The following is a 27,680-nucleotide window of genomic DNA, read 5'->3' as shown; positions in this document are numbered from 1 at the left end:
TTCATTTTTATTATTGTATGTATGGTTCAAGTAAAACTTCAAAAAATAGAAATGTACCACTAAAATTCAGAAGTAACAAAGACCACCACTGCCCTGAAAGTTTACTTATGCCCGTTTATGTTATTTTCCTGATATATGTTGTAAACATTTTTGTAAACTGAATTTTTCAACTAATTTCAGGGAAAACAAATGTTCTTTCTTCAGTATCATTCAGCAGTTGATTAATGAATCAAGGACACGAGCAGCCTTTCTACAGTACAGTAAATTGTAGTGATGATTGAGAAGGAAATGCATCAGGCCCTAGTGGATTTTTCAAAATGGAGAGGCAGAGTTTAAAAAAGGAAACCAAAAATAACACAAACCTAAAACCTATGTGGGATTTTCTTTCTGCTACACTGTTAAAAGTGGGTGCTGCGATAATCTCTGAACATATTGTCACGCTTGGGTCACAGATTTGCACAGAGACACAGGAGGTCGTAGAAACAGGAAGAGTTTTATTCAAACACTGCAAACAAACATTTATCTCTTTTAAAGATTTTAAAACTTGCTCTTTGACAGTGATGACAGTTCCGTCTCTCAATTAAAGGTATGCATACGTATCTTCTTCTTTAAAGGAGTACGCGTCAGAAGCAGGAAATGTCTGAGAGAGAGAGAGAGAAAGCAAAATGATGACAGGTGCTGTACAAGGCTTTTAAGTAAGCGGAGTACCACGTGAGAGGTTAATCACGCGTTACAGTGCAAGTAAGAAGGGTAAGGAGCAATGTGAAGGTAGACTGTCAGCTGTTTCAGGGGTTTTCCCAGGGGCATATGTGTCCTCTGAGGGTGCGATCAGCCCTCCAGCTTACAATATAAATCTATTTTTTGTTAAACACAGAAGATTGTTATTTTTTGTGCAAATCCTGCAGTACACACTTCCAATTTGGCCTTTTAAAATTGATAGTGTGCCACCATAGTGTACTGAGATGTAGTGAGCAGTTGCGAGTACATGTAACACTGCTTCTACACAACATATTTCGGCATCCCCGGAGCTTTTTCTGGTTCTAAAACCAAGCAGTATAAGTTGTACTTTAGGATGACACTATAGCATGAATCTAAATCCATCCAATCATTTACTAAATCCACATAATATAAAAACAAACAAAAAATCATTGGAAAAATCGCAAAATGCAAAGACAGGCAAAACATAGTTGGATTCTTTTCACTCAGGTGGAGTTTTTGTAACAGTGCGTCTCCACTTGGCTCCTACGACACAAACTCTGGTCCCCACCTGGTGCGGAGTCTGGAAAGGAGACATCTTAATCAGTTGAACCAAAGGAGAACTCCATCTGCTCAAGTACCCATTCAAGTTTTTGACTAGAATGTTTCTTTATATATTTCTTTATAGCAGGTACAAACCACAATCCCTTTACATAATTTTACCCTTGGTCACCTGCCCTTGTTGAATCTAGGTCACAGTGTAACTTTGCCTGAGGAGCACTCCCTTCACAATGTGTCACCATTAGGCTTCCAGAATGCAGGTTCAGGTCCACACCTTGTATTGAATTATGGAAAGTAACCTCTTAGTCAACTGAGCCACAAGAGAGCTCCATTGGCACAAGTACTAAATCAGACTTCTGGGTGTGTCTTCTGCACAGTAGGCTAATTTGATACAAGACTACCATATGAAAGACTACAAAACCCTGCAGGGGTAAGTCTTTTAATTGCTTTCAATGCAATATGCCTGCCATGTAGCTAATGTTGCCATTAGTGGCACAGCTATTTGGGTGGAGTTAGTGTCAAATACTATGTGAAGGGTTAGAGTCCAGACCCATTACAACCTCTGTACTGTCCTGAAAAAGCATTTTACTTAACAAAATCTCTCTTCAGCCATGTTTCTGAGCAGCAGACTGAGCAAACTGAGACCTGATGGTTCTGTGTGTTGTCTTCTGTCATTTTTGGTAGCCCATGGCTCTCTTCAGCATACTTTCTAGCTCAGCTTAAAAGAATCATGCAGGTGTATTGCTGTTGGTATAAAGGTATAAAATGAAACACTTCTCTTGAATAATTTGTTGGTTGGAAGTACTCAGCGACAATGTGTCGGAGAGAGGATGTGCTGCATTGTTCATCACAGCTCTCAGTTTTGTTTTAATTCTTTCCTCCTTAGTTATGTCCTCCAGGGCATCCAGAGTGCATCCTGTAACCAAGCTTTCTCTTTTAGTTAGCTTCTTGATTCAGTGGGCCTCTCTTGAAGTGATGTTACCAGCCTAGCACACTACTGCACAGAAAATCACACTGGCCATCACAGAGTTGTAAAAGATGTGAAGGATGTAATTTCCCAGATTAAAGGAACACAGTCCCCTGTGGACAAAAGAGCCTGTTTTTACCCTTTCTTATGTAATTCCTCTGTGTTCTGAGACCAGTCCAACTGGTCATTAATGTGGAACCACAAGTAGTTGTAAGAGTGGACCACCTCTATGTCCATAGATGTAGTTTGGTGCAACGAAAGTCAATATCCAGTTCCTTGGCTTTGCCGATGTTAATATACAGACAATTCTCTTTCCACCATGAAACAAACTTCTCTGTCTAACTCCTAAGTGCAGAATTATCTGAGAATTTCTGCAAGTGACATGATCTGGTGTTATATTTACAGTCAATGGTGTACAGAGTAAAGAAAAAAAGAAATGGGATTGTTCTTTGTGATGCTCTAGTGTTGCTTATATCTGTATCAGAAACACAGTTGTTTAATACACAAGTGAAGTAAAAAAGTGAGGTTCACTACATAAGAAATTCGTACAAAATGATTAACTATTCCAATAACAGTCAATTCTCTATTTCTGGTCTCATTGAGTATCAGACTTTTAAATCAACCTTCTATCCACTTTTTACTCATTTTGGAAGCAGCCAATACTGGTAGCACTACGCACAGGGCAGAATGCACCTCTTGATGAAACACTAGCCCATTTCAGATTACACTAGCAGGGTCTCCAGTTAATCTGACATAAGTATCTTAAAGCTGTGAACCAAAGAACTTGGAAGAAAACATAGGCAAATCCAGTGAGAATGAGGAAGCTACAGCAGACAGTGGTCAGTGTGGACATTGAACCAGGGACTCTACAGCTATGAGGTAGCAGCACCAACAACTACATCAACATCACAGTATTCTCTGTGACATGCACATTAATAGAGTCTCTCTATATATATATATATATATACGGCACGGTGGCACGGTGGCGCAGAGGTAGCGCTACTGCCTCGCAGTTAGGGGACCTGGGTTCGCTTCCCGGGTCTTCCCTGCGCGGAGTATGCATGTTCTCCCCGTGTCTGCGTGGGTTTCCTCCGGGCGCTCCGGTTTCCTCACAGTCCAAAGACATACCGGTTAGGTGGATTGGCGATTCTAAATTGGCCCTAGTGTGTGCTTGGTGCGTGAGTGTGTTTGTGTGTGTCCTGAGGTGGGTTGGCACCCTGCCCAGGATTGGTTCCTGCCTTGTGCCCTGTGTTGGCTGGGATTGGCTCCAGCGAACCTCCGTGACCCTGTGTTCGGATTCAGTGGGTTGGGAAATGGATGGATGGATATATATATACAGTGGTGTGAAAAACTATTTGCCCCCTTCCTGATTTCTTATTCTTTTGCATGTTTGTCACACAAAATGTTTCTAATCATCAAACACATTTAACCATTAGTCAAATATAACACAAGTAAACACAAAATGCAGTTTTTAAATGATGGTTTTTATTATTTAGGGAGAAAAAATCCAAATCTACATGGCCCTGTGTGAAAAAGTAATTGCCCCTGAACCTAATAACTGGTTGGGCCACCCTTAGCAGCAATAACTGCAATCAAGCGTTTGCGATAACTTGCAATGAGTCTTTTACAGCACTCTGGAGGAATTTTGGCCCACTCATCTTTACAGAATTGTTGTAATTCAGCTTTATTTGAGGGTTTTCTAGCATGAACCGCCTTTTTAAGGTCATGCCATAGCATCTCAATTGGATTCAGGTCAGGACTTTGACTAGGCCACTCCAAAGTCTTCATTTTGTTTTTCTTCAGCCATTCAGAGGTGGATTTGCTGGTGTGTTTTGGGTCATTGTCCTGTTGCAGCACGCAAGATCGCTTCAGCTTGAGTTGACGAACAGATGGCCGGACATTCTCCTTCAGGATTTTTTGGTAGACAGTAGAATTCATGGTTCCATCTATCACAGCAAGCCTTCCAGGTCCTGAAGCAGCAAAACAACCCCAGACCATCACACTACCACCACCATATTTTACTGTTGGTATGATGTTCTTTTTCTGAAATGCTGAGTTCCTTTTACGCCAGATGTAACGGGACATTTGCCTTCCAAAAAGTTCAACTTTTGTCTCATCAGTCCACAAGGTATTTTCCCAAAAGTCTTGGCAATCATTGAGATGTTTCTTAGCAAAATTGAGACGAGCCCTAATGTTATTTTTGCTTAACAGTGGTTTGCGTCTTGGAAATCTGCCATGCAGGCCGTTTTTGCCCAGTCTCTTTCTTATGGTGGAGTCGTGAACACTGACCTTAATTGAGGCAAGTGAGGCCTGCAGTTCTTTAGACGTTGTCCTGGGGTCTTTTGTGACCTCTCGGATGAGTCGTCTCTGCGCTCTTGGGGTAATTTTGGATGGCCAGCCACTACTGGGAAGGTTCACCACTGTTCCATGTTTTTGCCATTTGTGGATAATGGCTCTCACTGTGGTTCGCTGGAGTCCCAAAGCTTTAGAAATGGCTTTATAACCTTTACCAGACTGATAGATCTCAATTACTTCTGTTCTCATTTGTTCCTAAATTTCTTTGGATCTTGGCATGATGTCTAGCTTTTGAGGTGCTTTTGGTCTACTTCTCTGTGTCAGGCAGCTCCTATTTAAGTGATTTCTTGATTGAAACAGGTGTGGCAGTAATCAGGCCTGGGGTGGCTACGGAAATTGAACTCAGGTGTGATGCACCACAGTTAGGTTATTTTTAACAAGGGGCAATTACTTTTTCACACAGGGCCATGTAGGTTTGGATTTTTTCTCCCTAAATAATAAAACCATCATTTAAAAACTGCATTTTGTGTTTACTTGTGTTATATTTGACTAATGGTTAAATGTGTTTGATGATCAAAACATTTTGTGTGACAAACATGCAAAAGAATAAGAAATCAGGAAGGGGCAAATGGTTTTCACACCACTGTATATATATATATATATATATATATATTATATTATATATATAATATATATATTATATATATATTAGTATGGCTTTAACTAGTTTTAATTTTGTGCCACTGCTTTTATTTAATATTATCTTACCTGTGTTTGGAAAAATACATTAATTTATGAATTCATTAATTTTCTAAGCCTCTATATTCCAATTCACAGTCTCATTTGGGTCAAAGTTTACTTGTGCCCTAGTGTCACAGGCAAAGCAGCATTCAATGCCTGTTGAAGGTCAAGTCAATTAAAAGACATCATCACTTGCAACAGGCCAGTTTAGAGCTACTAGTTCACCCAACCTGTACATATTTAGGATTTAAGAAGAAAACTTGACAGGGGGAGAATTTACAGAATGCACACAGATAGTAGCCAGGCCCAGATTTGTACCCAGGATTAATGGCCTTCTCTTCATTAACTGCTTGATTAATGTGGTGTACTACTGTGATGTACTACCTACCCATGAGTACTCTAACTGGAATGTGTGTCAGCTGTGGCATGGCTAGTTTGTGTTTGGGGTGAAAAAGGATTCAAAGTTTCCTTCCAATTATAAGTCTCTCTCTACCTTTTGGTAACCATTGCTATATATGCAAAAAACCTGCAGCTGAACTTTGGAATTGATTTGTCTAATGAAAGAATGAATAGGCAGAGATGGCTGATCTTCCAGAACAGGCACTTATTTAAAGAAAACACACAAGTTGGACTTATTTTTGAATCTTTTAGGTTATTGGTCCCCTAGTGTCAAAGACATCAACTTGAAATGTACTTTTATTTGTGACCCACTGTGCCTTTAAGAGTTAATATAAAAAGTTTTTGTGACCCTGAGCTTCATTGTCTAAGAATTCTTGCAATTCAAAAGAATGTCAGGCTTTATCTGAAAGCTTCAATATTAAACTAAACTAAAAATGAAAGCAACTCTCCTCTCAAACAACTAACTTACAATATTGTCCTTCTAGATCAGTGTTTCCCAACCTCGGTCCTGGGGGCACACTTTGGCAGCAGGTTTTTGTTCAAACCAGCTTCCTAATCAGTGACACCTGATAACACTGATCTCATTTTATTAGCTGGTATTATTTTTCTTTTATTCTACATTCAGAAAAGCACAGCAGCATGATGTTTACATTTATAAGACATTTAGAAATATTTCTGCTATTGCTACAGATTTAAATACTTAACTCTCTTTTGTTGATTTTCTTATTTTTTGCCCTTTCTCTGTGCAGCTTTTCCCCTTCGTTGTATCTTATTAATGACAAATAAAAATGAGCAGATCAGACACATTGGCAAACAACACTGAATAATCAAAGGCTGCAACTACTTTATCATCAGACCCACTAATTAGTAAATAATTGATTAATTAAACAATTAGAACACCTAGAAAAGTAGAATGAAAATCAAGATGAAAATATTGTTAAAAAAAAAAAAAACATTATTCCCATATAACTGCTTGGTACATTGTAATATATATATATAATTCACTAAGGCAAGACAACCATGAAAGGCACGCCGGAAGGGGCGTGGATTCACTAAGCCGCCAACAAGTGAGACACCTATGGCGCACACAGGAAGGAGCCATGCCCACCAACTCCAAGACCATTGGATACGACGACAACTCGCAAGGGCCGCGCCCACCAACTCGGACGCGACGACACAGAAAGAATGCCGTTATTTATGTTCGTCTGTCGTAGAGGCCACATGCAGTGCAGGTCAGGTTAATGTCATGTACCTCCGAGCTACGTTGACTGTTCATAGAGGCATGTTTCTCACGGAGGTGAATCGCCATATGCAGCGTGTGAAACGGTTTGCGAGGGGTATCCCATGGGATCCTAAAAACAATCCTTTAAAACTGAGGTTAAAGCACAATGAAGGAATCAGTCTTTAAAAACCAATAAGCCCTGTGCCTCTGCTTCATTACCGTATCACCTGCTTCACCAATGCAGGCCCTGCAACAGTCGAGACGCTCTGTCAGCAGCTGACCTTCTCTGTGCCTGACTGGTTCACACAGAGGCAGCGCAAGAGAAAGCCGCGCCAGAGACAGACAGAGGCACACACACAGGCAGCTGGTGGGCGGCTCTCCGTGAAGTTCTCTTGCGAGCGGACAATGACCAGGCGGTGTGTATGCTTCGAGAACGAGGCTGGACGCGGCTTGCGACCGGGCACATGAGCAGGCAGTGTGTATGCTTCCAGTGCGAGGGTGGACGCGACAGGACCATCTAGGAAAAATCATGTTGCGGATGTGATTCGCTGTATGCAGTGAATAAAACAGTTTGCTTGTCACAGATGTGAATCGCTGTATGCAGCGTGTAGAACAGTTTGCGAGGGGTGTCCCTGTGTCTTTCCAGAAGTGTTCAACCATCAATAAATAATTATGCAGCGTTTGTTATGCCGCGGGTTTACTATTGTGTTGTATTTTGCTCTCTCCAGAGTTCCATCTTTTCATTCACTTACTGTTGTATTCTCACACTAACCTGTTTTAGACAACCGTGTCTTTCCAGAAGTGTTTACCATTCAATAAATAATTATGCATGAGATTGAGCGTGTCTAGGCGTGGGTAAGCCGTTGAACCCCATTCGGGCTGCAAACCATACGCTCCCACTGTTTTCGTCCCTACCCTTTGTACACACCCCCCTCCCACACGTTGACTGTTAATAGAGGCATGTTTCTCGCGGAGGTGAATTGCCATATGCAGTGTTTAAAACTGTTTGCGAGGGGTATCCCATATATATATATATATATATATATATATATATATATATATATATATATATATATATATACACAGGCAGTCCCCGGGTTACGTACGAGATAGGGACTGTAAGTTTGTACTTGAGTTAAATTTGTATGTAAGTCGGAACAGGTACATTATTTTAATAAATGCTATTGTTGACCAACTGTAACCAAGTGCTCTGCCAATGAATGATGGAGTTTCACCTCTCTCTGACCTTTTTATTATTTCTACTTTATTTTCAATGGTGATAGTTATTCTTCTTTACTGTATCACCAGCACTTGCATCAGATTTGTGTTTCAGAGACATTCTTGAAGGGTGAAGACTAAAGGTTAAGATGAGCTCTTCTGCACAGCACTGTACACGTTATCACAGCAGGAAGGAACCAGACGTCAACACGTCTGATGTATAGGGTGGTCCAGATCTAATCATGCAATTTTCATTACGCTATAACTTATTCAGTTTATTACATAGAAAATCACCTAAAAAACCACGGACCATTGAGAAGTGTGCGAACTGACGACATGAAGAATCGTCTTTGCGTCGAACTGGAATCGTCCCCGCATAAATCAAAATCATCCAGATGATCTGGATCTGCATAATTAGATCTGGACCACCCTGTACTGACAAGAGACAACTTCCTGCTATGTGCGTAACAGTACAAGCAGGCATGCTATTGAGAATGAATGGGGGCAGCGAGGGGCGGTTCATCACCAGCCCATCTCACAGTCACCTCCACTACAGTATGCTGCCTGCAGTGTCTGCCACACCACCGCCCCCATTCAACATGCAGTCATCCGAGGCACACAACAATGCTACCCCCCGACGCCCTGTTCATCCTCAATGGCCTCCATTCAGCCTCAACCGGGTCACCGCTTGCAGCATTACCAGCCGCCCACCTAGAATGAACGGGCAGCCGTGTGTGGTGGGTGGGCAGTGAAACCGCATGCTGTTGGGTGCCGCCCGAAGGACGCTACACTGCGTGAGCAGCGAAATTGCCCAAATCCAGCCTCTGTCCAGCCATCACTTGCAGCGTCCCCAGGTTGAAGATGACGGAGCAGCAGTAGCCCGTTCGTATGTCAGATGTCCGTAACCTGGGGACTACCTGTATATATATTTTTACCAAACTTAGTTTTCTAATTTCTAGATTATTCCCCAAAAACAGAATTTGGGAAATAAACATCACTTAGCCCAGGAGTCGGGTGGCATGGTGGCGCAGTGGTAGCGCTGCTGCCTCGCAGTTAGGAGACCTGGGTTCACTTCCCGGGTCCTCCCTGTGGGGAGTTTGCATGTTCTCCCTGTGTCTGCGTGGGTTTCCTCCCACAGTCCAAAGACATGCAGGTTAGGTGGATTGGCGATTCTAAATTGGCCCTAGTGTGTGCTTGGTGTGTGGGTGTGTTTGTGTGTGTCCTGCGGTGGGTTGGCACTCTCCCTGGGATTGGGTTCCTGTGTTGGCTGGGATTGGCTCCAGCGGACCCCCATGACCCTATGTTCGGATTCAGCAGGTTGGACAATGGATGGATGGATGGATAGCCCAGGAGTCCAATTAAAAACAGAAGCTGGTTGGAACAAAAACCTGCAGCCACAATGTGCCCCTAGAAACGAGGTTGGGAAACTCTGTTCTAGATAAATGGACTGTTTATGTTCCTTGTACTATAAACTTGAGCCCAGTCTTATGACTGCATCCATCACATTTTGACTTCATATGAAACAAATAGACGGCATGATGGGACAGTGGGTAGAGCTGCCACATCACAGACCTAGTATCCTGGGTTCAAATCCTGCACCAAGTTTTTGGCACTGTGGTGTTTGCATGTTTGCCTCATGCCTGCATGAGATTTCCTTGGGATAGTTTGGTTTTCTTCCCATGTCCTTAAAGACCTGCAGATTACGTTAACAGGAGTTGTTAACTTAACCCTGTTTGTGTGTGTGTGCATGTGTGTGTGTGTATGTTTTTGTATCTGGTCTATCACGACCCTAAAGCGGGAGGCCAAACAGAAAGTTCCAATGAATTTTGCAGGTAATTTCAGCATTGATATGAAGAGTGTTGTCATTGGTGGAAGCTGACAGGGTCTTGTGGAGAGGATGCAAATTCAGCACAGATGGTTCAACAGCCAGGAATCAAATTGTAGATCTCAACAGATGTCACTTTGGGACACTTATTTCAGCACGATTGCTCTGTCATTAAATTGTAACATATAAAAAGTCCTTCTAGACCAGGGGCCTCATGTGTAAATGGTGCATACACATAGAAATGTTGCGTATAAACGTTTCCGTGTTCAGATTGCGATGTATAAAACCTAAATTTGGCGCAAAGCTACACACATTTCCACGGTACCTCATACCCTGTCATACGCAAGTTCTCCACTCGGTTTTGCACTCAGCGTCAAAGCAATGCTACTGTTCCTGTGTGGTTTATCTTTCTTTTTCAGTTGCATATCCCTGACGCGGCTTTATAAATACACTGAAATTAACTGCATATTGTTTATTAGTTTAAGGCATCTGATTGTAATTAACCTGTAACAATATAATGGTCAACAGAACGGTCAAACTATTCTAAACACCATAACTGCTTTAGTGTTGTTACTCTCACTGCACCTTCTTCTTCTTTCAGCTTCTGTTAGGGGTTGCCACAGCGGATCATCTTTTTCCATATTACTCTCACTGCAACACTCGGAGCAACTGATCGGAAAGAGAATTATCAGTATACAGCATCACGCACACGCTGCCTCAGCCATGCTTCCTATTTGAACTGCTGCTCACATGGCAAATGCTTCAAAACCTTTCCTGTATGGACCTCGCGGTTCAGAAACGCACTCTATCAGTCCATTAACTACTCCTTGTAGGACTATTTGTACTTAAGTACAATTACCTGACTGTAAACTTGCGATACAGTTATAATATTGCACAACCTAAGCCACTTTATAAAGTGCGTATTTACATATGATGACATTATCATTTTTAAGATGAAATACAGCAAAATATGTTTATTATATTATACAGATAAAACTTTAACTTCATTTAAATAATCTATATTGTTAATAATTAAAGGACACGATGTCGCTACGCTAGCAAGGATCTGGCGCTCCATTCATGGATTGTTCCTGCCTCGCACTGTATGCTTCACTGGGACTGGCATGAAGGATAGAATAATGTACTACGAAGATATTTCAATGTTCCTTAAAAGTTTTGAAGAATCGGCGTTATAAGCTTACAGATGGCTTAACGTCTATTACAGAGCTGATTGTGTGGCAATTGGGTACTTAGAGAAAGAAAAGGAAGGACAGGAATTGGAGTTTAGTACATTTGAAAGAGACGTACTGCTGCAATAAATTATTTCATCGAAGGTCGCGCACAATCACTGCGCCACCGTGTTCCCAAGTTTAATAACATGCTTTAACTCCTATCATCATGAAAATGATATAACGTATACATCTCAGTATTTTAGTTATTCGAAGAGCTGTAGTATCATGAATGTAATGGATTCTGTATACTGTAGGAGGAAGAGAAAGCCGGTTTAAGAAGCAGGTAGTGATTCACACACATAGAGCACATAGAAGATCAAATACAAAACAAATATTTAACGTGCTACTTCAGTTATGATGGGATTTGAGAAACTAGTAAATTAAACGATTTTAAGATGAAGTTTATGATGTTCTACTTTAATGACAAAATAAACTATGTGATTAAAGTGGCAATTTCAAGATTAAAGTTGACATTTCGTTCTTTTTTTCCACTGTGTGCCTATTTTTTTTTTCTCTGTACCCTAATGAGCTTTCATATGAAACTCAGACGGTAGGCTACAACTCGCCTTTTCACTGCGACTTTGATATCTGACAACTTCTTTTTTATTTCGGGCACTGTGCGACTTTGTGAACTTGACGCTGTGTCACTCGATCGACTTCCTTTTGTTGTTTATACCACTGTTTAAACCAACAAATAGTATGCTTTTCTTTGCCTCCACTTGGTATTCGCTGAAATTCTATTTTCCCCCGTGCTTTTCCCATTGTCTTTTCACAAAATGCAGTGCTGAAGGGCTATTTATATTGATTTGCATATTCAAAAAGGCATAACTGTGGGAGGAGTTGGGGTGGGTCAGCAGGTCTGTGCACGAGCGTTACTTTTCACACTGACTGGGATTTATGTATCAAAAGAACGTGGAAGTTGGTGAACGCATAGATTTATGCTTCTAGATTTTTCTGTGCGTAAGCACATTTCGGCTTTTGTGCTTACATCATATTACAGTGCGAATTCTACGCACAGCGTTATGCATGAGGCCCCAGGGGTGTCAAGCGGAGGATGGAGGTGGCTGCAGGTTTTTATTCCTGCCACTTTCTTAATTAGTAACCAACATTTGCTGGTAAATTAACTTGACTTTAACTGACTTGCTTTGTAAGATTAAGATCCTTAATTGTTTCTTTCATCCTTAACCAATAATGAGATGCCCAGCTAACTCAGAAGTCTTAAAATCAATTGCTTGAGGGACATCACTTTCTTTCTAAACCTAATTCTTAATTCTATGCTACTTAATTTTAATAAAACTATTTTTTAATGTACACGGCCTCCTGTCAATACTCTCATTTTCCCACACCAGACATTTCAACTGCTTGTTGATTTTCTTTTTTTCTGCAAGCACCACCTTTTGTGACCAAGAGCAGATCAATATTTCTCAGGCCATCACTTTTTTCTTTTCAAATAGAAACATAAATGCAAAGATTACTTAGCTAACAGCTTTATCCAATGTGACTTACAATTGATTCCAATTCTTTCACTTTTTCCAATTGGAACACGTGCAGTTGAAGTGACTTGCACAGTCACACAGTGTCAGTAGCAATTTTAGTGTTTCAAGTCCAAAGCCTTAACCGCAAAGCCACATTACCTGCACAAAGTTACATGCAGAGTTAGCTGGTCAATTGTTGCCTTGCTTTGCATATCCATATTGTTTGGCCACTGGAAACGGTTATGGTTTTTGAATCTTTAAAAAATAAATCACTTAAAATTAACAGACAAGAAGAAGGTTCTATAAGCAGCAGTAAGTTACTAAGTAGGCTGGAATGAGGCCCAGCAGAACCTGATTTCGACACACGTGCTCTGGACGGTAAATACAAATGTATTTTATAGAACAGCATTTAGGTACTGACCAGGGCTCTGTTGTGGACAGGCAGCAGGAATATATGGAATATGCTTCTTCTTCCTCTGGACGGATTTTCTATTACATCCCAAAGAAGTGCAGCCTGGTTTAATTGGCAAGCATAAACTGGTCCTGTCTGGGTATAAGCGTGCATCTGCCCTGCAACTGCCTAGCATCCTCGTCTAATGCCTAGCACTTCCAGAAAAGGGCTCTTGCTTTCCTGTAATGGAAAAGTGTGTTAACAAAAACAGATGGCTGAATGTATGTCAGTTCACATTTTAAATCTGAAGTTAAACAATTAATGTGATTAAAACAAATCTACATTGCTGATATAACTTCTGCAATAACTGCAAATAATGAAATTTAACAGAACAAAATCATCAATTCACTTATTTTGTTAACCCTAGCAGTCCAATACAGGTTGTAAATAGCCCAGGTCTATCCCAGCAGTATCAATCTTGGGTAGAACATCACTCCATCCTATGGCAAACTAGTTCACACTGGGCCAAGTTCAGACTGCAGAACCTCCACCAAGACAAATGCCATGTTGTGGTTTGAATCTGGGTCACTGTACTTGTGAGATAGCAGTGCCACAGTGGCATTGCTTGACTTCTTCCAGAGTACTGCAACTTAATGTTGGACAAGCATCTAATTAAACACAGTGGACATTGTTTTGCATGGACAAACAGTGTAACATTTCAAGGAAACCAAATCAGTCAGAGGGTTCTTTTCCCTGCAGTAACCGCAGCTCAGGCTGCCGGAGTCTAAGTGATGGTATGGAGAAGATTTTTATGGGAAAGATTAGTTTCTTTGAATGAATTATCTTTGAGACTGTGCTGCTACAAAATTGCATCCATATGTTGCCTGATGATTCTCCACCCAGAATGCGTTTACATGTCGCAGGGTGACAGTATCATTAAGGCCCAAATCCTGAACAACTGACATGAGAAATAAGCAACAGACTGCTTAGCACAGCCCTTGGGCGACATAAACCCTACAAGTTATGATCAAAGAAAATTCTGTGTGAATGCACTCTTCCTACTTATACAGAACCATTCCATTTATCACGTCCTAAAATTGACAAGAGACAGCCGTGTAGTACCATGTGAAGTTCAAACTATGATTTGCTGTTCTTATTACTTGAAGAGGCTAAAGATATTGACAAGCTTATCTAAGCTACCCTGCTATAATCATTTACTCTGTTAATATAAAAAAACTACATTGAAAATGGTTCTAATTCTCATTTTCATATGTTGCTCAATTAAAAAATAACAGAAATACTTAAAAATAAAAAGACAGAATGAAAACAGTATGCAGTATTATAAAAATAAGTAAAGTAAGTATTGTTATTAGTAAACTTCAAGACTTTCCTTCATCCCTAATTGTCTTGACAGAGAGCATAATAAATAAAAATAAAAAAAATGAATAAAATGCTAATGCTTTGTTGACGTGGCCTTAAGTGCAACTCATGTCAATGATATATTTAGGTAGCTTTTGTCTAGGAAACCTGCCACCCAGCTTTGCATTTTGTTTTTTTCTTTCTTTACAGCACACCAGACAGGCAGTTCTGTTCAACAACAATAACAAATCATAGCCAACAATTGTACAGCCCAAAATCACAAAAGGGATAACTCAATTGGGTTTAAAAGGCCCTGTAATTACAGCCACCTAGCCATGAATCCCTAAGAAGACAAGAACCAATCCCCCCACACACAAAACAGAACACAAGTAATCCTCTAGGTGGCCAATATATCATTGCCACTTCAGAAATACAATGCAATAGTAGAGAATACTTTGTTTTTGCACAGTGCTTCTCATCAAGAGCAGCAGCAGAGGACTTTAACAACTCTCAGGGCAAAATGGAACAGCTTGTCCCAATCATTGGCATAATCAACCTGGATGTCACCACTTCTGTACACATCACAATGCTTCTACTTCTACTTTTACTACTACAACTACTACTTCCTCAGAAATGTTCAGAGACTAGATTCAGTCTGAAATGTTTAAAATAGTACAAAAGGCAGATATTTCCACAGTTTCCAGTGTCTAAATTAATATTGAATTGCATAGTTATATCAATGGCACCATTACCCTCCTTAAACCTGACTGCTGGCTGGAGTGCCCTCTATGACAAGGATGTGTGTTCTGCCCATGTTTACAGTGGTCTTCTAAACTCTACAGCTCTGGTTTCCTTTCACAGTACAATGACAAGTTTTTAGTTTAACTCACAGCTGCAACTTCCTCAGCATGCAAGGCCATGAGGCCATGTTCATATGTGCCCTGCTCCTGCTACCTACTAAAGTAAATGGATCAATAGATGGACTGAAGCCATTTGTTATTTTAGATGATTTAACAGTTAAAGTATGAACTAGAACAGGACTTTTACTTTCATTTTTAACAACGGATGTTGAAGTGATTTGAGTAGCAGAGAGGAGGCATTGTTTCTATGTGCGGTGTGACAAACGGATTATCATTAAACAAGCAGGGATCAGATACATATGGGTTTGTGACAAAACCAAAATGTTATATAGAAATCAAAATTCTGTTTATCCACAGTATTCTTACTACTAGAGTAAAAATGTTGTTCTAAGTTTATTGTTAAGAATCTTATCAAAGTCATCACCAAAATACACCTAATTCTTTTGTTTAAGGTTGCTTTAGCGCAAGAGTTTTGCAGGGTTGTGCCTTGCGGATATATAATTTGAATGGTGCTATGTGTGTACCACCATCTTTTATAATAGTGGTGCACTGACATTAAGCAATGTATCTCCAGCTTTGGTGCGACCCCATCCTAAAATATAAATTATTTTATTTCAACACTAAGATTCTTTTTTATGTAGATCAACACACACAACAGTATGTGCCACCGAAGTACTGTCATTGCATTCACCTGTTTGGCAAGGAGACACAGTTCTCAGCTGCAATGCACTTGCACCTGAATTAACCAAGAATTGATTGCTAATGCACTCCACTTCCCCAATTAGAAAGTGTCTCCCCTTATATCTCTAGATCTTAAACTGCAAAACAGAGTAATAAGACAAGAAAGAGAGCAAGTTCAAATTTCTTATTTCTTCATTATAGATTTAACATTTCAGTATGCCTGAAAGCAGAAACAAACTAAGAGTGTGACAATTACATCATACAACCTGGATGTTTAGCAGCTATCAGTAACTGTGCTGGCTGACACACCCAATTTGTGTTGACATTCAAATGACTCCCAGTTTTGCAAGTATGGCTTGCTGCAGCTCAAAACATCTCACAGCATGGGTCTTCTGGTCTTCGTTTTTTTCTCTTCCTCTGCTGCTGCTTGAAGATGCTGACTTTTTAAAGCTTGTTGTGACATAGGGTCAACACCTGAGAGTCCTGGTCTCTGTCCAATGTCATTCTGATAGACCATATCAGCATATGTTCACAAGGTGTGCATGAACAAAGGATTCCAATCAGTCAGTATTCAATTGTTTGCATACATTCAAGAGCCGTGTCATAAATGTGGGAAAGTCCAGAAATAACTATTGGAATCCTTTATTGTTGTTTAACCTTTTGCATGCCTACCTTAAGCACTCAAAAATAAAAGTCCCTTTGCAACAATTTCCTCTTTTGTGTGGTTCAGACTAGCTGCTACCACTTAGATATGAAAAATTACATTAAAGTGTCCATAATTATACTGTAACTACTTTGTAATTACCTGTATAAGTACAGTGTAACTATGAGTTATTCCTCCATACTTGCTTTGTAATACAAAGTAACGCTATAGTTAATTACTCATTTGTCATTGTTATTCCACAGTTTACATACAAAACAATGTAACAATTTATTACTGATCCAAAAACAAGTGTACTTACATAGTTACATTGTATCTGTACTTTTAAAATGTAATAAATACATCAGGGCATGTAACTACAACTATGTAACAGATGTTCCATGGTCTGGGCAATTGTAATGGAGAACTGTCGGTTCATGTAGGTTGGGTTACGTGGCCATATGTGTGACAGCGTGAGTGCTGGTATGTTTGTCAGTGGGCCTTGCAATGGGATGGCTCCCCATCCTGGGTTGTTTCATGCCTTGTGCCCAGTGATGCTTGGAATGGCTCTCCGACCCTATGTACCTTGATTGAATGATGCAAGTTTGGCAGTATAATGTTAGGGATGGGTATAATAGCCAAAATAATATTCAACAATAAATAGTGTAACACAACTACAAGAATGTGACAAATGCTTGTTTAAGCAAAACATGTCAAGGAGGTGTCCCTCTAGATTTTTACATTAAGTAAAGCCATTCCAGTGATAGATAGATAGATAGATAGATAGATAGATAGATAGATAGATAGATAGATAGATAGATAGATAGATAGATAGATAGATAGATAGATAGATAGATACTTTATTAATCCCATGGGGAAATTCACATAAACACATAATCCAGGCTAGTGTAAGTACAGAGTAAATTCCTTGGTAAGTACATTCTGTTCCCAGTGGAGTTATCATTGAAAACCTATCCAGTTATCACTGCAATTCTCCATTACAGTTGCCCAGACCATGATACCCTGATGTTTTTATTACATTTTGAAAGTACAGATACAATATAACTATATAAGTACACTTGTTTTTGGATCAATCATAAATTGTTACATTGTAATTATATAAACTGTGGAATAACAATGACAACTGAGTAATTAACTATAGTGTTACTTTGTATTACACAGTAAGTATGGAGTAATAACACTGCAGGTAATTACATAGTAGTTATAGTGTAATTATGGACACAATGTAAAGTGTTACCTATATTTCTTATCATGAACTTTTCATCTATATTACATTTTAAACTTTAACACTTTAATACACATTTGCATTACTGATACCAAAATGCTTAAACTCGCTATCAGACCCCCAAAGTTAATAACAGCCTTAACTAACCTCACCAATATTGCATCAACCATGAAAAACAACATTAAAATTAAATGAAGCCAATCAGAAGGTTCTGTAAAATAATCATAAAATAAGAATATTAACAGTAATCTTTCCAAAATTAAGTAATAAATACATTTTTGAATGTGATCCTGATATGAATACAGTATATTCATTTCATGAATTAGACTGTCATTCAGATTTTCTTCACATTCTTGGCAGTTTGATTGCATAATTAGTAGATAAATGTGTAAAGATTTAAAATATTTATTTTCATATATTTTTGTGAGTTTTAGTAGCATACATTTCAGTATGTTGAGAATTATTAGTAAGGCATTATGATCATGAAGGTGGGATATCAAAGACTGTTCAGACATGGTATCTTTCAGAACATCTTTTGCAGACAAGGTGAAATGAAAGGCAAAAAGAATCTCAGTTAATAAAATATCTTATTTATTGTTCATATGAAATCACCACACAAACCGACTACCTCTTCTTAAAATGTTATATTTTTCATTAAATTTTGTTGGTTGTAGCATGTAACGCTACCGATCAAGTCACCATTCTGGCAGTGAACAATTCTGAACATTGCCTCTTTTTACCAAATAAACAATTAGTTATTAATTAGCTCTTCCCCCATATACTTTAAAACTAACAAGAGGAAAAACGAAACCTTTCATGGGCTTAACGAAACGTTCAAATTTAATATAGTTTATTTGGTTAGGTTTAAACAAAACATCATCATAAAATAATTTAGAACAAAACAAAAATATGTATTCATTTTGTAAACTCACAAAAAAACCCTTAATGTAAAGATCAGCAGCTCGTACTTAACCAACTAAATGACTTCCATAATGAAATTTTTAACATATTGTGCATGATGTCTGTTGAAGAAAATAATCTCAATGGCATGATTTTCAACTAATAAGAACAAAAAAATTGGAATAGAGTATTATATTCTGTGCTTCCAGATTATAAAAAAATACAACTGTAGGGGTTAAAAACAGCCTTTCAAATATTGATATTTACCATGGAAAAACTAATCTGTAAAGGAAAAGAATATTAAATGAAGGACACAAACTATACTGACAGTCGTTATATTTCTTCAAAGAGGTCTTCTGGCTCTTGAGGTATTTTGTTGGCAGCAGAGTTCTCTGCTGCAGCTTTTTTGCTGTTAGACTTTTTGTCTGTGGTAGCCACCCTAGTAAAAGAAGACACAGAAAGCCTGATATGAAATACGACACAATAGAGGTACATTTCAAATATTATTTCATAATGTTTAGGATATAACTATTTATATAAGCCCGCAAGTACACACCAAAAGACTAACAATCTCAGAATACAGGTATATGAGAAAAAGACTTTTGGCTGCATTCACATTACAAGTCTCATTGCTGAATTCTGATTTTTTTGCACAGATTGGGTTTGCTTGTCTTCAGTACAAGTGACCTGAATTTTACTGTAATGTGGATGTATTTGTCCTCTGAAGCAGCATGCAGGTGCACAAGTCAACTGCATCAGCATCAATTCTGAGAAGCCTCATGGTATTGAAATTAACATTGTAGGATGGTAAACAGTTCATCAGCTGTATCTAAGTAGGTTGAGAAGATAAAAAAGCCACATAGCTAGCTTTTGCTGTTCTTGCATTTATTGTTGCACCAAGAGATATGTGGGTTTGAGATAGCAGCCAGCAATGGTGGGACCATGACTGTTGTCATAGCTGTAGCATTCTACCATTATTGTTTTACCTTGCTACTGGTGCTGGCTGATGATGTCAATGCTCATCCCATATGTATAAACCAACAAAAGAAAAAAAAAACAACACACATAAATGATGATCTGACCATTCTCCATCATGTCAAATGGACCACAAATTGGACTACACATGAAAGTGTCTCAAATGATTTGAAAAGATTTGATTTCTGTGTCCACAAACCCCTTAAAACATTAGATCTGTGTCACATTAAGGCAAAAAAATGAATTTGATTTGCTTCAGCTTGGTAATGTAAATGTAGCCTAAGGGTTAGGTAATATAACATCTTGAGAAACAAATTATACATGTCATAATCCTACTACTATACAATTATAAATAAGCACCAAAATTAAGCACTCTTCAATGCACACTACTATTTGTCCAGTTTTATTAGCCAACAGCAAAGGGAAGGTCTATACATGGGGTACTTTTAGGAATAAATTTACAGTAGAAAGAGCTAAAGTGCTAGTATTTCAATCTGAGGCGAACCACTGTACTGTAAGGAGTTTGTATTCCCAAAACAGCCACAAAATCAGAATTTAAAGGCTAATGGATATAAGCCTGTTTAAGCAGAAGATATGATCTGGTGCAATTGTCTGTCTATATCATATACAGTGGAACCTCGGTTCACGACTGTAATTCATTCCAAAACTCTGGTCATAACCCAAAATAATTTTCCCCATAGGATTGTATGTAAATACAATTAATCCGTTCCAGACCGTTTCCAGTGTAATAGTAAACTAAATGTCAAAACATTGAATAACACTGAGAAAACCTTGAACAACAGAGAAAACTAACATTGCAAGAGTTCACGCTATAGCCTTATGAACCGCTCACTTTAAACTTTTTTTAATGAGTTTTAAGCACAGGGAAAAAAATGAACATTTGAAAAATCCGTAATTTAATAAACAACCAAGGAAAGTAACATTGCAACAATTCACGCTATGAACCGAAAAATGAATATTTGAAAAATTCGTAATACAAAAACTAACCATAAACCTCCAACAAAACTAACCTTGCATGAGTTGAGTTCTGGGATGAAGGAAGTGAGGAGGAACTGGGTGGAGAGGAGGTTACAGTTTTTCAACCTCTTCCAGCACTTGAGGCCTCTGCCTGGTTAACACTGTAACTCCTTTTGCAACATGAGCTGCTTTAATGGCCTCTTTCTGCATTAGAATAGTCAAAATCGTAGATTTTGACTTCTTGTACTCTGTGGCAAGATCAGCAACACAAATGCCACCTTCATACTTTTCAATAATTTCTTTCTTTACTTCGATTTCAATTTTATTCAAACCTTTCTTCTCACCACTCTTCACTTGCTTAGAAGCCATGGTTAACTGCAAAAGCACACAAAATACTGTAGAGCACAAAGAGTTCACAGCGAAAGCATGCACATCTGACTGAGAACAATGCACAGTGAGAGGCTGAACACGTGCTTAAATACAGTAATCGGCGCATACGAACTGGAAGGGAAACGAAGTAGAGCACAAAGAGTTCACAGTGAAAGCACGCACGCACGTGGAAACACGAATGTCTGACCGAGAACAATGCAACATGTGCGGAAATCATCGGCGCGCACAAACCGAAAGGGAAACTGGCTTGTTCATATACCAAGTGTGTGGTCGTGAACAGATGCAAAAGTTTGGTGAACTTTTTGGTTGTAACCCGATTTGTATGTGTTCCGAGATGTTCGAGGACCGAGGATCCACTGTACGGGGTTAAGGGCTACTAAGTACAATAGCTGATCCTCAGGAGCACATACTCATGTCAACTCAAAAGGAACACAAGAAGCAGTAATTTAAAAGGCAGATCACTGAGCCACCACCAATAACTTTAGAACCAGCAACATTAGTTTTGAAGGATTTTATTGTCTGTGCATCTGTGACATGAGGTACTGTGTTTATATTTATAAATTACAGTATATTTTTTTATTCCCACTGTATTACTTTTAGAACACATAGGTAGTAGTTCAATTGCTTATGTTATATAAAATACAGGTTAGAAGGGGCAGCAAAAAAATTAAAGTCATAAAATATTTAGTAGAACTCAAAAGTCAAAATGATCATATTGCAGGGTCATAGCCCACTTTCCCTGCATGCATAGCCTTGACAATTCCAGCTACATCTCTGTTTCCTCCTCCTTACACTTGCATCATACTGCAAATATGAAAAATAAATTAGCCCTTGTGATATTCCCCAAAACATCAACAACCCAGGGTTGAGAAGGTGCTACAAAAAAAGGCCAATGAAATCATTAAAGACTATTAGAAAATGTGCAAAGAATGCTCTGAAAAAGTCAGAAAAGAGAAAAGTGTACTCTGATTCTTCAGAAGAGAAGCAAAGAGATGCCTTTTAAAAGTAATGTTAAATAATGTGCAGCGGTTGCACACAGCTGTTCATTGTGTTTACATAATAAAAATATGTTCACATAATAAAAGACATGACTTTGTTTTAGCAGTCTCTTTTTAAAAATAAAAAGCTAATACCATAAACAGTGTGTGTAACGAAAAAAATAAAGTACCAAAGAAGCTGATGTGCTATTTGTTTCTGTTACGGCTGAAAATGTACACTATCCCTTTTCAAAATGTAAATCTTGTCTTGCCCCAAAGTCCGAAAGGCAGATAGATAAAAAAACACACTTTCTCAAGTTTTATTTACAAATTGTACTTTAAAACCACCAAATTAAAAAAGAACACTTAAGTTACACCCTCAAGTCTATTTGGAAATGTCTTCCAATTTTTCATATGATGAATGTTATTTGCTAACTCCTACTTACAGAACAGTTCAAGGAGTGATCGCTGATGGACTACTGTCTTCAAGTCATTCAAAAGATTTTTGATGGGATTTGGATCAGAGCTCCGACTAAGCCACTACAGGACATTCAACTACTTGTCTTTCAGCCACTGTAAAGCTGCTTTAGTGTGTGCTTTGAGTCATTGTCATGTTAAAAATTGAACCATCTTCCCATTTTAGCTTTCCAGCTGAGAGGTAAAAGTTCAGTTCAAGAAATTGTCTGTATTTTGCACTATCCATCATTTCTTCTACCCGGACAAATGCCCCAGTTCCAGCTGAAGAGAAGCAGCCGCACAACTTGATGATGCTACTATGTTTAACTGTATAAATACTGTTTTTTGGATTGAAATATATTTTGGGATTTTTTCAGATGCATTCTGGCCAAAAATTAAATTTTTTTTTACCTATCTGACTACAGTACCTGTTGCTGCTAAGCCACAGAATGTGTAAGGTGCTTTAAGCAAAAAACTTGCGCAAGACTAAATGCAGCCTTTTCTATGGATGTTTTGTTTCGCCTCTCATACAGGCCAGATTTAGAGAGCACTTGTGATATTGTTCTTACATGAACATAGTGGCAAGCTATAACAGCCTGTAGATATTTCAAAGCTTCCGTAGACTCTCAAATGAGTCTCATTCTTCCTCGGTTATCTGGTTTAGAAGGATGGCAGGTAAGGTCTGGATGGTGCCATTTGCCTCACACTTCTTAATGAAGGTCTTCACTGTGCTCCTTGGGATACATAAAGACTTTGACATCTTTTAATATCCATCTCCTGACTTGTTACTTTCCAAAGCTTTGTCTCAAAGTCCTTTTGAAAGCACATTTCTGGCAATGGTGGAATTTTCTGCTTTGAAAGGAGATGAGTACTACAGAAGCAACTGGTTTTAACATGAACTAATTACCCATACACGGCTATAATATTAATAAATTTTTATTTTTTTATGTTTATAATTATTTTTATTTGGCTAATGTGGGTTATTGTATGCAAATTAAAATGGAATAGGCCTACTTTATTATGTTCTTACTTTTTGGAATTTCAGGTGGTGAAATTCAACAATTTTATTCTCCCTTGTGGCACCCCCAGAAGGATATCAAAGAGGAATAAGTAAAACAGAGAAAGTACCAAAAGTAACAGTAAACTGATTGCCTTGCTACCTAAATAAACAGGTCTTAAATTCTATTAATTAGGTGAAGAGGTTCGCCTAGTACAAAGCATACTCTTTCTCAGGTTCCAGCATGCTCTTTTTCTCTTTCTCTTCCTCACTCTCATTCTCAACCCTAGACACTACCTTTGCAAGCTGAGCCTACACTTCAACTCACCTTCCAGTGTTGGCAGTGTTTCCTCAGACTATGAGGTAGTTTTAATTCCGCACCCAAGGTCACCTCTGGCCAAGTACTAGTACCACATCCAGAGTTACAGTACATATTCCTCTACTTTTTCTACAGGGTCTCTAGCAAAACCTGGGGCATCATTTATAAAGTGTATGTATGCTCAAAAACCTCCCACGCCAACAATGCAATTTATAAAAGAAAACTTAATATATAATGTACAATGTATTTACAGCAACTCTGACCCATGTATATGCAACATTTCCTAAAAATTGGGAAACAATGACACACTTGATCAAGTAAGGAAAAGCAGTCAAACCAGCTACATGATGACTTGCACACATCATAATACATATTACCAAGCTGTTATTATAATGTGTGTTGACATGACAAACATGTTACACTTCAAAAGTGATAAATATGATGCACTGACTGTATTTTAGTTCCCTTTTATAGGACCAATGCTGTGTATTTGCACTGAAGAACTTTTCTGGTTATTCCTCAGTTCTTGTCAGCTATTTGTTCTTACGTCTCAGGGAACTGGTCGATATGTTAGGAATATCACAGCCAAGCTTCATTTCATTAGGCTCGCTATGCTGGAAGCCATTAACAGAATAGTTAGGTGCTACATCGTTTTTATACTGTATTTTGTGTGCACATACATAAACCATTAGCTGTTTTTGCAAACATAAAAAGGCAATTTGCAAAAGTGTTTTCCTAACAGAAACTGAACAATTTACTATAATCATATTGCAATATGGGCATCTAACAAGAACGAAGCTGCTTTTGTTAATTATGAACAGTGACAATCCATTAATGGAATTCTATCGTCTGTGATGCCAAGATGAGACAAATGTCATTGCCTAGTGGCATGGGTCAACCAGTGATTAATTTTTTTTGATCAAAGTAACTTTGTCAGACACAATGGTACCATAGTGGTTGTTGGCTTGTTGGTAAGGTAACTGGACAAACTGTCTTGTTTTTCATATGGCTTGTACTACTCATTGTAACAGTCACCATGTTGTTACAAGTGCCAGGTAATAGCATCTACCTGCTCAGATGCTGGCACCTTACACCAATATAATTCTGCATATGTTCTTGCACTCTTAGTTGTGGAGTGCGGCCAGATGCAAATGACAGTGCCCCGATGCATCAGGTTGGAGCAGTTCTACCAGTTCTGTCAGTTCAGGAAAGTAAAGTGTAGCAGTTCCATTCACATCACACCTACAGTTTTAACTACAGACATATTGTTTCCAGTTTCAAATGCTATGTAAGAGGGCTGTAAAAGTTTAACTTGATCAGTTCTTATAAGCATATAAGGTAGACAGCCTGTCCAATTATTAGCACTGCTGCCTTGCAGTTAGAAGACCCGGGTTCGCTTCCCGGGTCCTCCCTGCGTGGAGTTTGCATGTTCTCCCTGTGTCTGCGTGGGTTTCCTCCCACAGTGGATTGGCGATTCTAAATTGGCCCCAGTGTGTTTGTGTGTGTCCTGCGGTGGGTTGGCACCCTGCTCAGGATTGGTTCCTGCCTTGTGCCCTGTGTTGGCTGGGATTGGCTCCAGCAGACCCCCGTGACCCTGTATTCGGATTCAGCGGGTTAGAAAATGGATGGATGGATGGATATATATATATATATATATATATATATATATATAATAAATTTACTTATAGATGTGCCTGTATGAAAAAACTACAAGAGCACAGTAAGAGCATGAAAACTTCATACAGAAAGAAAAGCCACCATTCTGATATTCTGTTAAGTGGTCATGCTACCCACTACATCATGCTGCTTGAAAATGCAACATTTTCAGTTTAGAAAGGAAAAAATGTGTTGGTCCGCCAGTCAATTGCAATATTTTAAGGATGAACTACATATATTACAGAATTCTTGTCTATTTTAAAGACACAATACATTGCACTTATTTATTACTTCTATTTTTTTAAGTGACTATAATTTGGTTCTTGTTGGAAAGTAACTTGTATATTCTGCCTTTATCTGTGATAGTTTCCCTCAGATTATTCTGTTTTCTTCTAAATTAAAAATACATCAATGTTAGCTTAATAGGAGACTGATATAATGTGAATGAGCATCAGAGTTCCCTGTAAAGAACCAGTGTCCCATTCAAGGTTAGCATCTGACAAACACTGCCAAGATATATTTTTGATCCCTGTAATCCTGTAATAGAAACAGTGCAGTCAGAAAACAATTGGGTAGATGGATTATTTTCAAAAGTACATCAAAGATTTAGAAGATAGTTGTGGGACTTGATTGCAGAGAAATTAAATTACACACTTTCCGAACATTTCAGAAAAATAAAGTTTTTTTTCTTTTTTTTTATCAAATGAGACCTCATTTTAGGTTGGAGTGCAAGCATCAATTTTATACATTTTGACTATGACACCCAGGTTGCTTGCAAAATGGTTCTAAAATTACTTCCATTGTAAAGAAAGAGCAGCAATCTTCTATCATCAAGTTAAGTGAAAATGGAGGCTTGTTAAAATGGAATCAGGTGTTCCTTCCAGACATTCGTCAATATGATACATGGTAGCCGATAGTTGATGTTATTGTTATCAAAAAACAGACTAACTGGAAATGACATGAATGTATACTATATAATATAGTGTTCCCCATGAAAAGCGTAGCTTTTAACCCCTTAATGCCCCAAGGGATTTTTGGTATTACTGTGCCTAAATTACATACCGTACCCAAAAATAAACAGCTATTACTCTGGTAATATAATAAAGAAGCTGTAAATAGCTAAACAGCACTGAGTATAACATGCCAAATTTTTAAAAGAAAATCTTTATATACATAAAAACCTGTTTTACACAAATATCAACTAAATAAAACACAAGAAAGTAGGCATTTTAGTAACTTCTCTCCAAAAAAATGGGTATAAAGGTACATAACCAAGACATTTTATGATGCACATCCCTGGAATCAATTTTCTTTTGTGTCCCAATCTGTCAGCTTCCACACTGCCAAGTTTACTTGTCATATCCCGTAACACTGCAAAGTTGTTTCCCTTTTGGAAACATTTAGTCTCTTGCACCTAAAAAATCTCTCAAAACAAGTACAGAATTTGAAGTAATATTTTTATATTTTAGAAAAAAAAACAAACTTATATATACATACATGCACACACACACACACAAATCACTCTGAAGCAATAAGAAAACAATATGTAACTATATATGTATAAGTGAGTATTCGCTTTCTAAATTACTTTTCATGCCAGTCCTTGAAGCAATTTATCTTTACCACTAAAAATGGAGAAATCTGAGACTTTGTATAATAGATTGGGGATTTTGTGCTGCAATTCACACATCTTCACGTCTTCTGTTGCAGTTGCACCCATAAAGGTTTAGTGTGTTTTTAATCATTTATTTTTTGTTGTTGCTTTTTTTTCTTGCATTTCACATCTGGAATAAATAAAGTACATGCATAATTTTTCATACCAGCTTCTTTCAGTTCTGGGTCACGGAATGAAAGAAATGCCTTCCCTAGCAGCCCTAGGTGCAGGGCAGGAAATAGCCCTGGACATGGCCCCAGAGCTAGCTACACACACACACAGTGGCCTAAACAGAAAATTTTTGGTATACAAGTCGAAAACTGGCATATTCAAAATTGGGGAATGGAACTATGACATTTAATCAAATGGAGAAAGGTGGGGGATTCCACCCACTTGCTTCAAGCGGCAGTGGATTTGTACAATATAAGTATATTCAACTGAAATACAGTCCACTGTGAAGGTTTATGTGGTTGTGATTCCATGACATTCAGTAGGGGGGTTTGGTGGGTTAGGTGCTCCCCATGTGAAACTGCAAGTGGGCATGTTGCCAATAATCTAAGCTGAAACTCT

General features: G+C 38.5%; 1 protein-coding gene across 4 annotated transcripts in view; it reads right to left on the bottom strand.

The window, feature by feature from the left end:
* Window positions 1–558: 558 nt before the first annotated feature.
* The window catches only part of xrcc4 (X-ray repair complementing defective repair in Chinese hamster cells 4), a 442,595-nt gene continuing 415,473 nt past the window's right edge, over window positions 559–27,680 (bottom strand). For 2 of the 4 annotated variants that reach the window (XM_039759286.1, XM_039759284.1), the window contains exon 8: window positions 18,382–19,147. In XM_039759286.1, coding sequence (XP_039615220.1) covers window positions 19,042–19,147 — 106 coding nt within the window. In that variant the 3' untranslated portion in view covers window positions 18,382–19,041. Of the gene's footprint in view, window positions 641–18,381; window positions 19,148–27,680 lie in introns of those variants that run through there. The other 2 variants (XM_039759288.1, XM_039759287.1) reach the window with 2 other exon arrangements.

The sequence above is a fragment of the Polypterus senegalus genome, chromosome 7, assembly GCF_016835505.1.
Source record: "Polypterus senegalus isolate Bchr_013 chromosome 7, ASM1683550v1, whole genome shotgun sequence".
Lineage (NCBI taxonomy): Eukaryota > Metazoa > Chordata > Cladistia > Polypteriformes > Polypteridae > Polypterus > Polypterus senegalus.
Note: the sequence above shows the minus strand (reverse complement) of the source record. Positions and strands in the feature narration are given on the sequence as shown.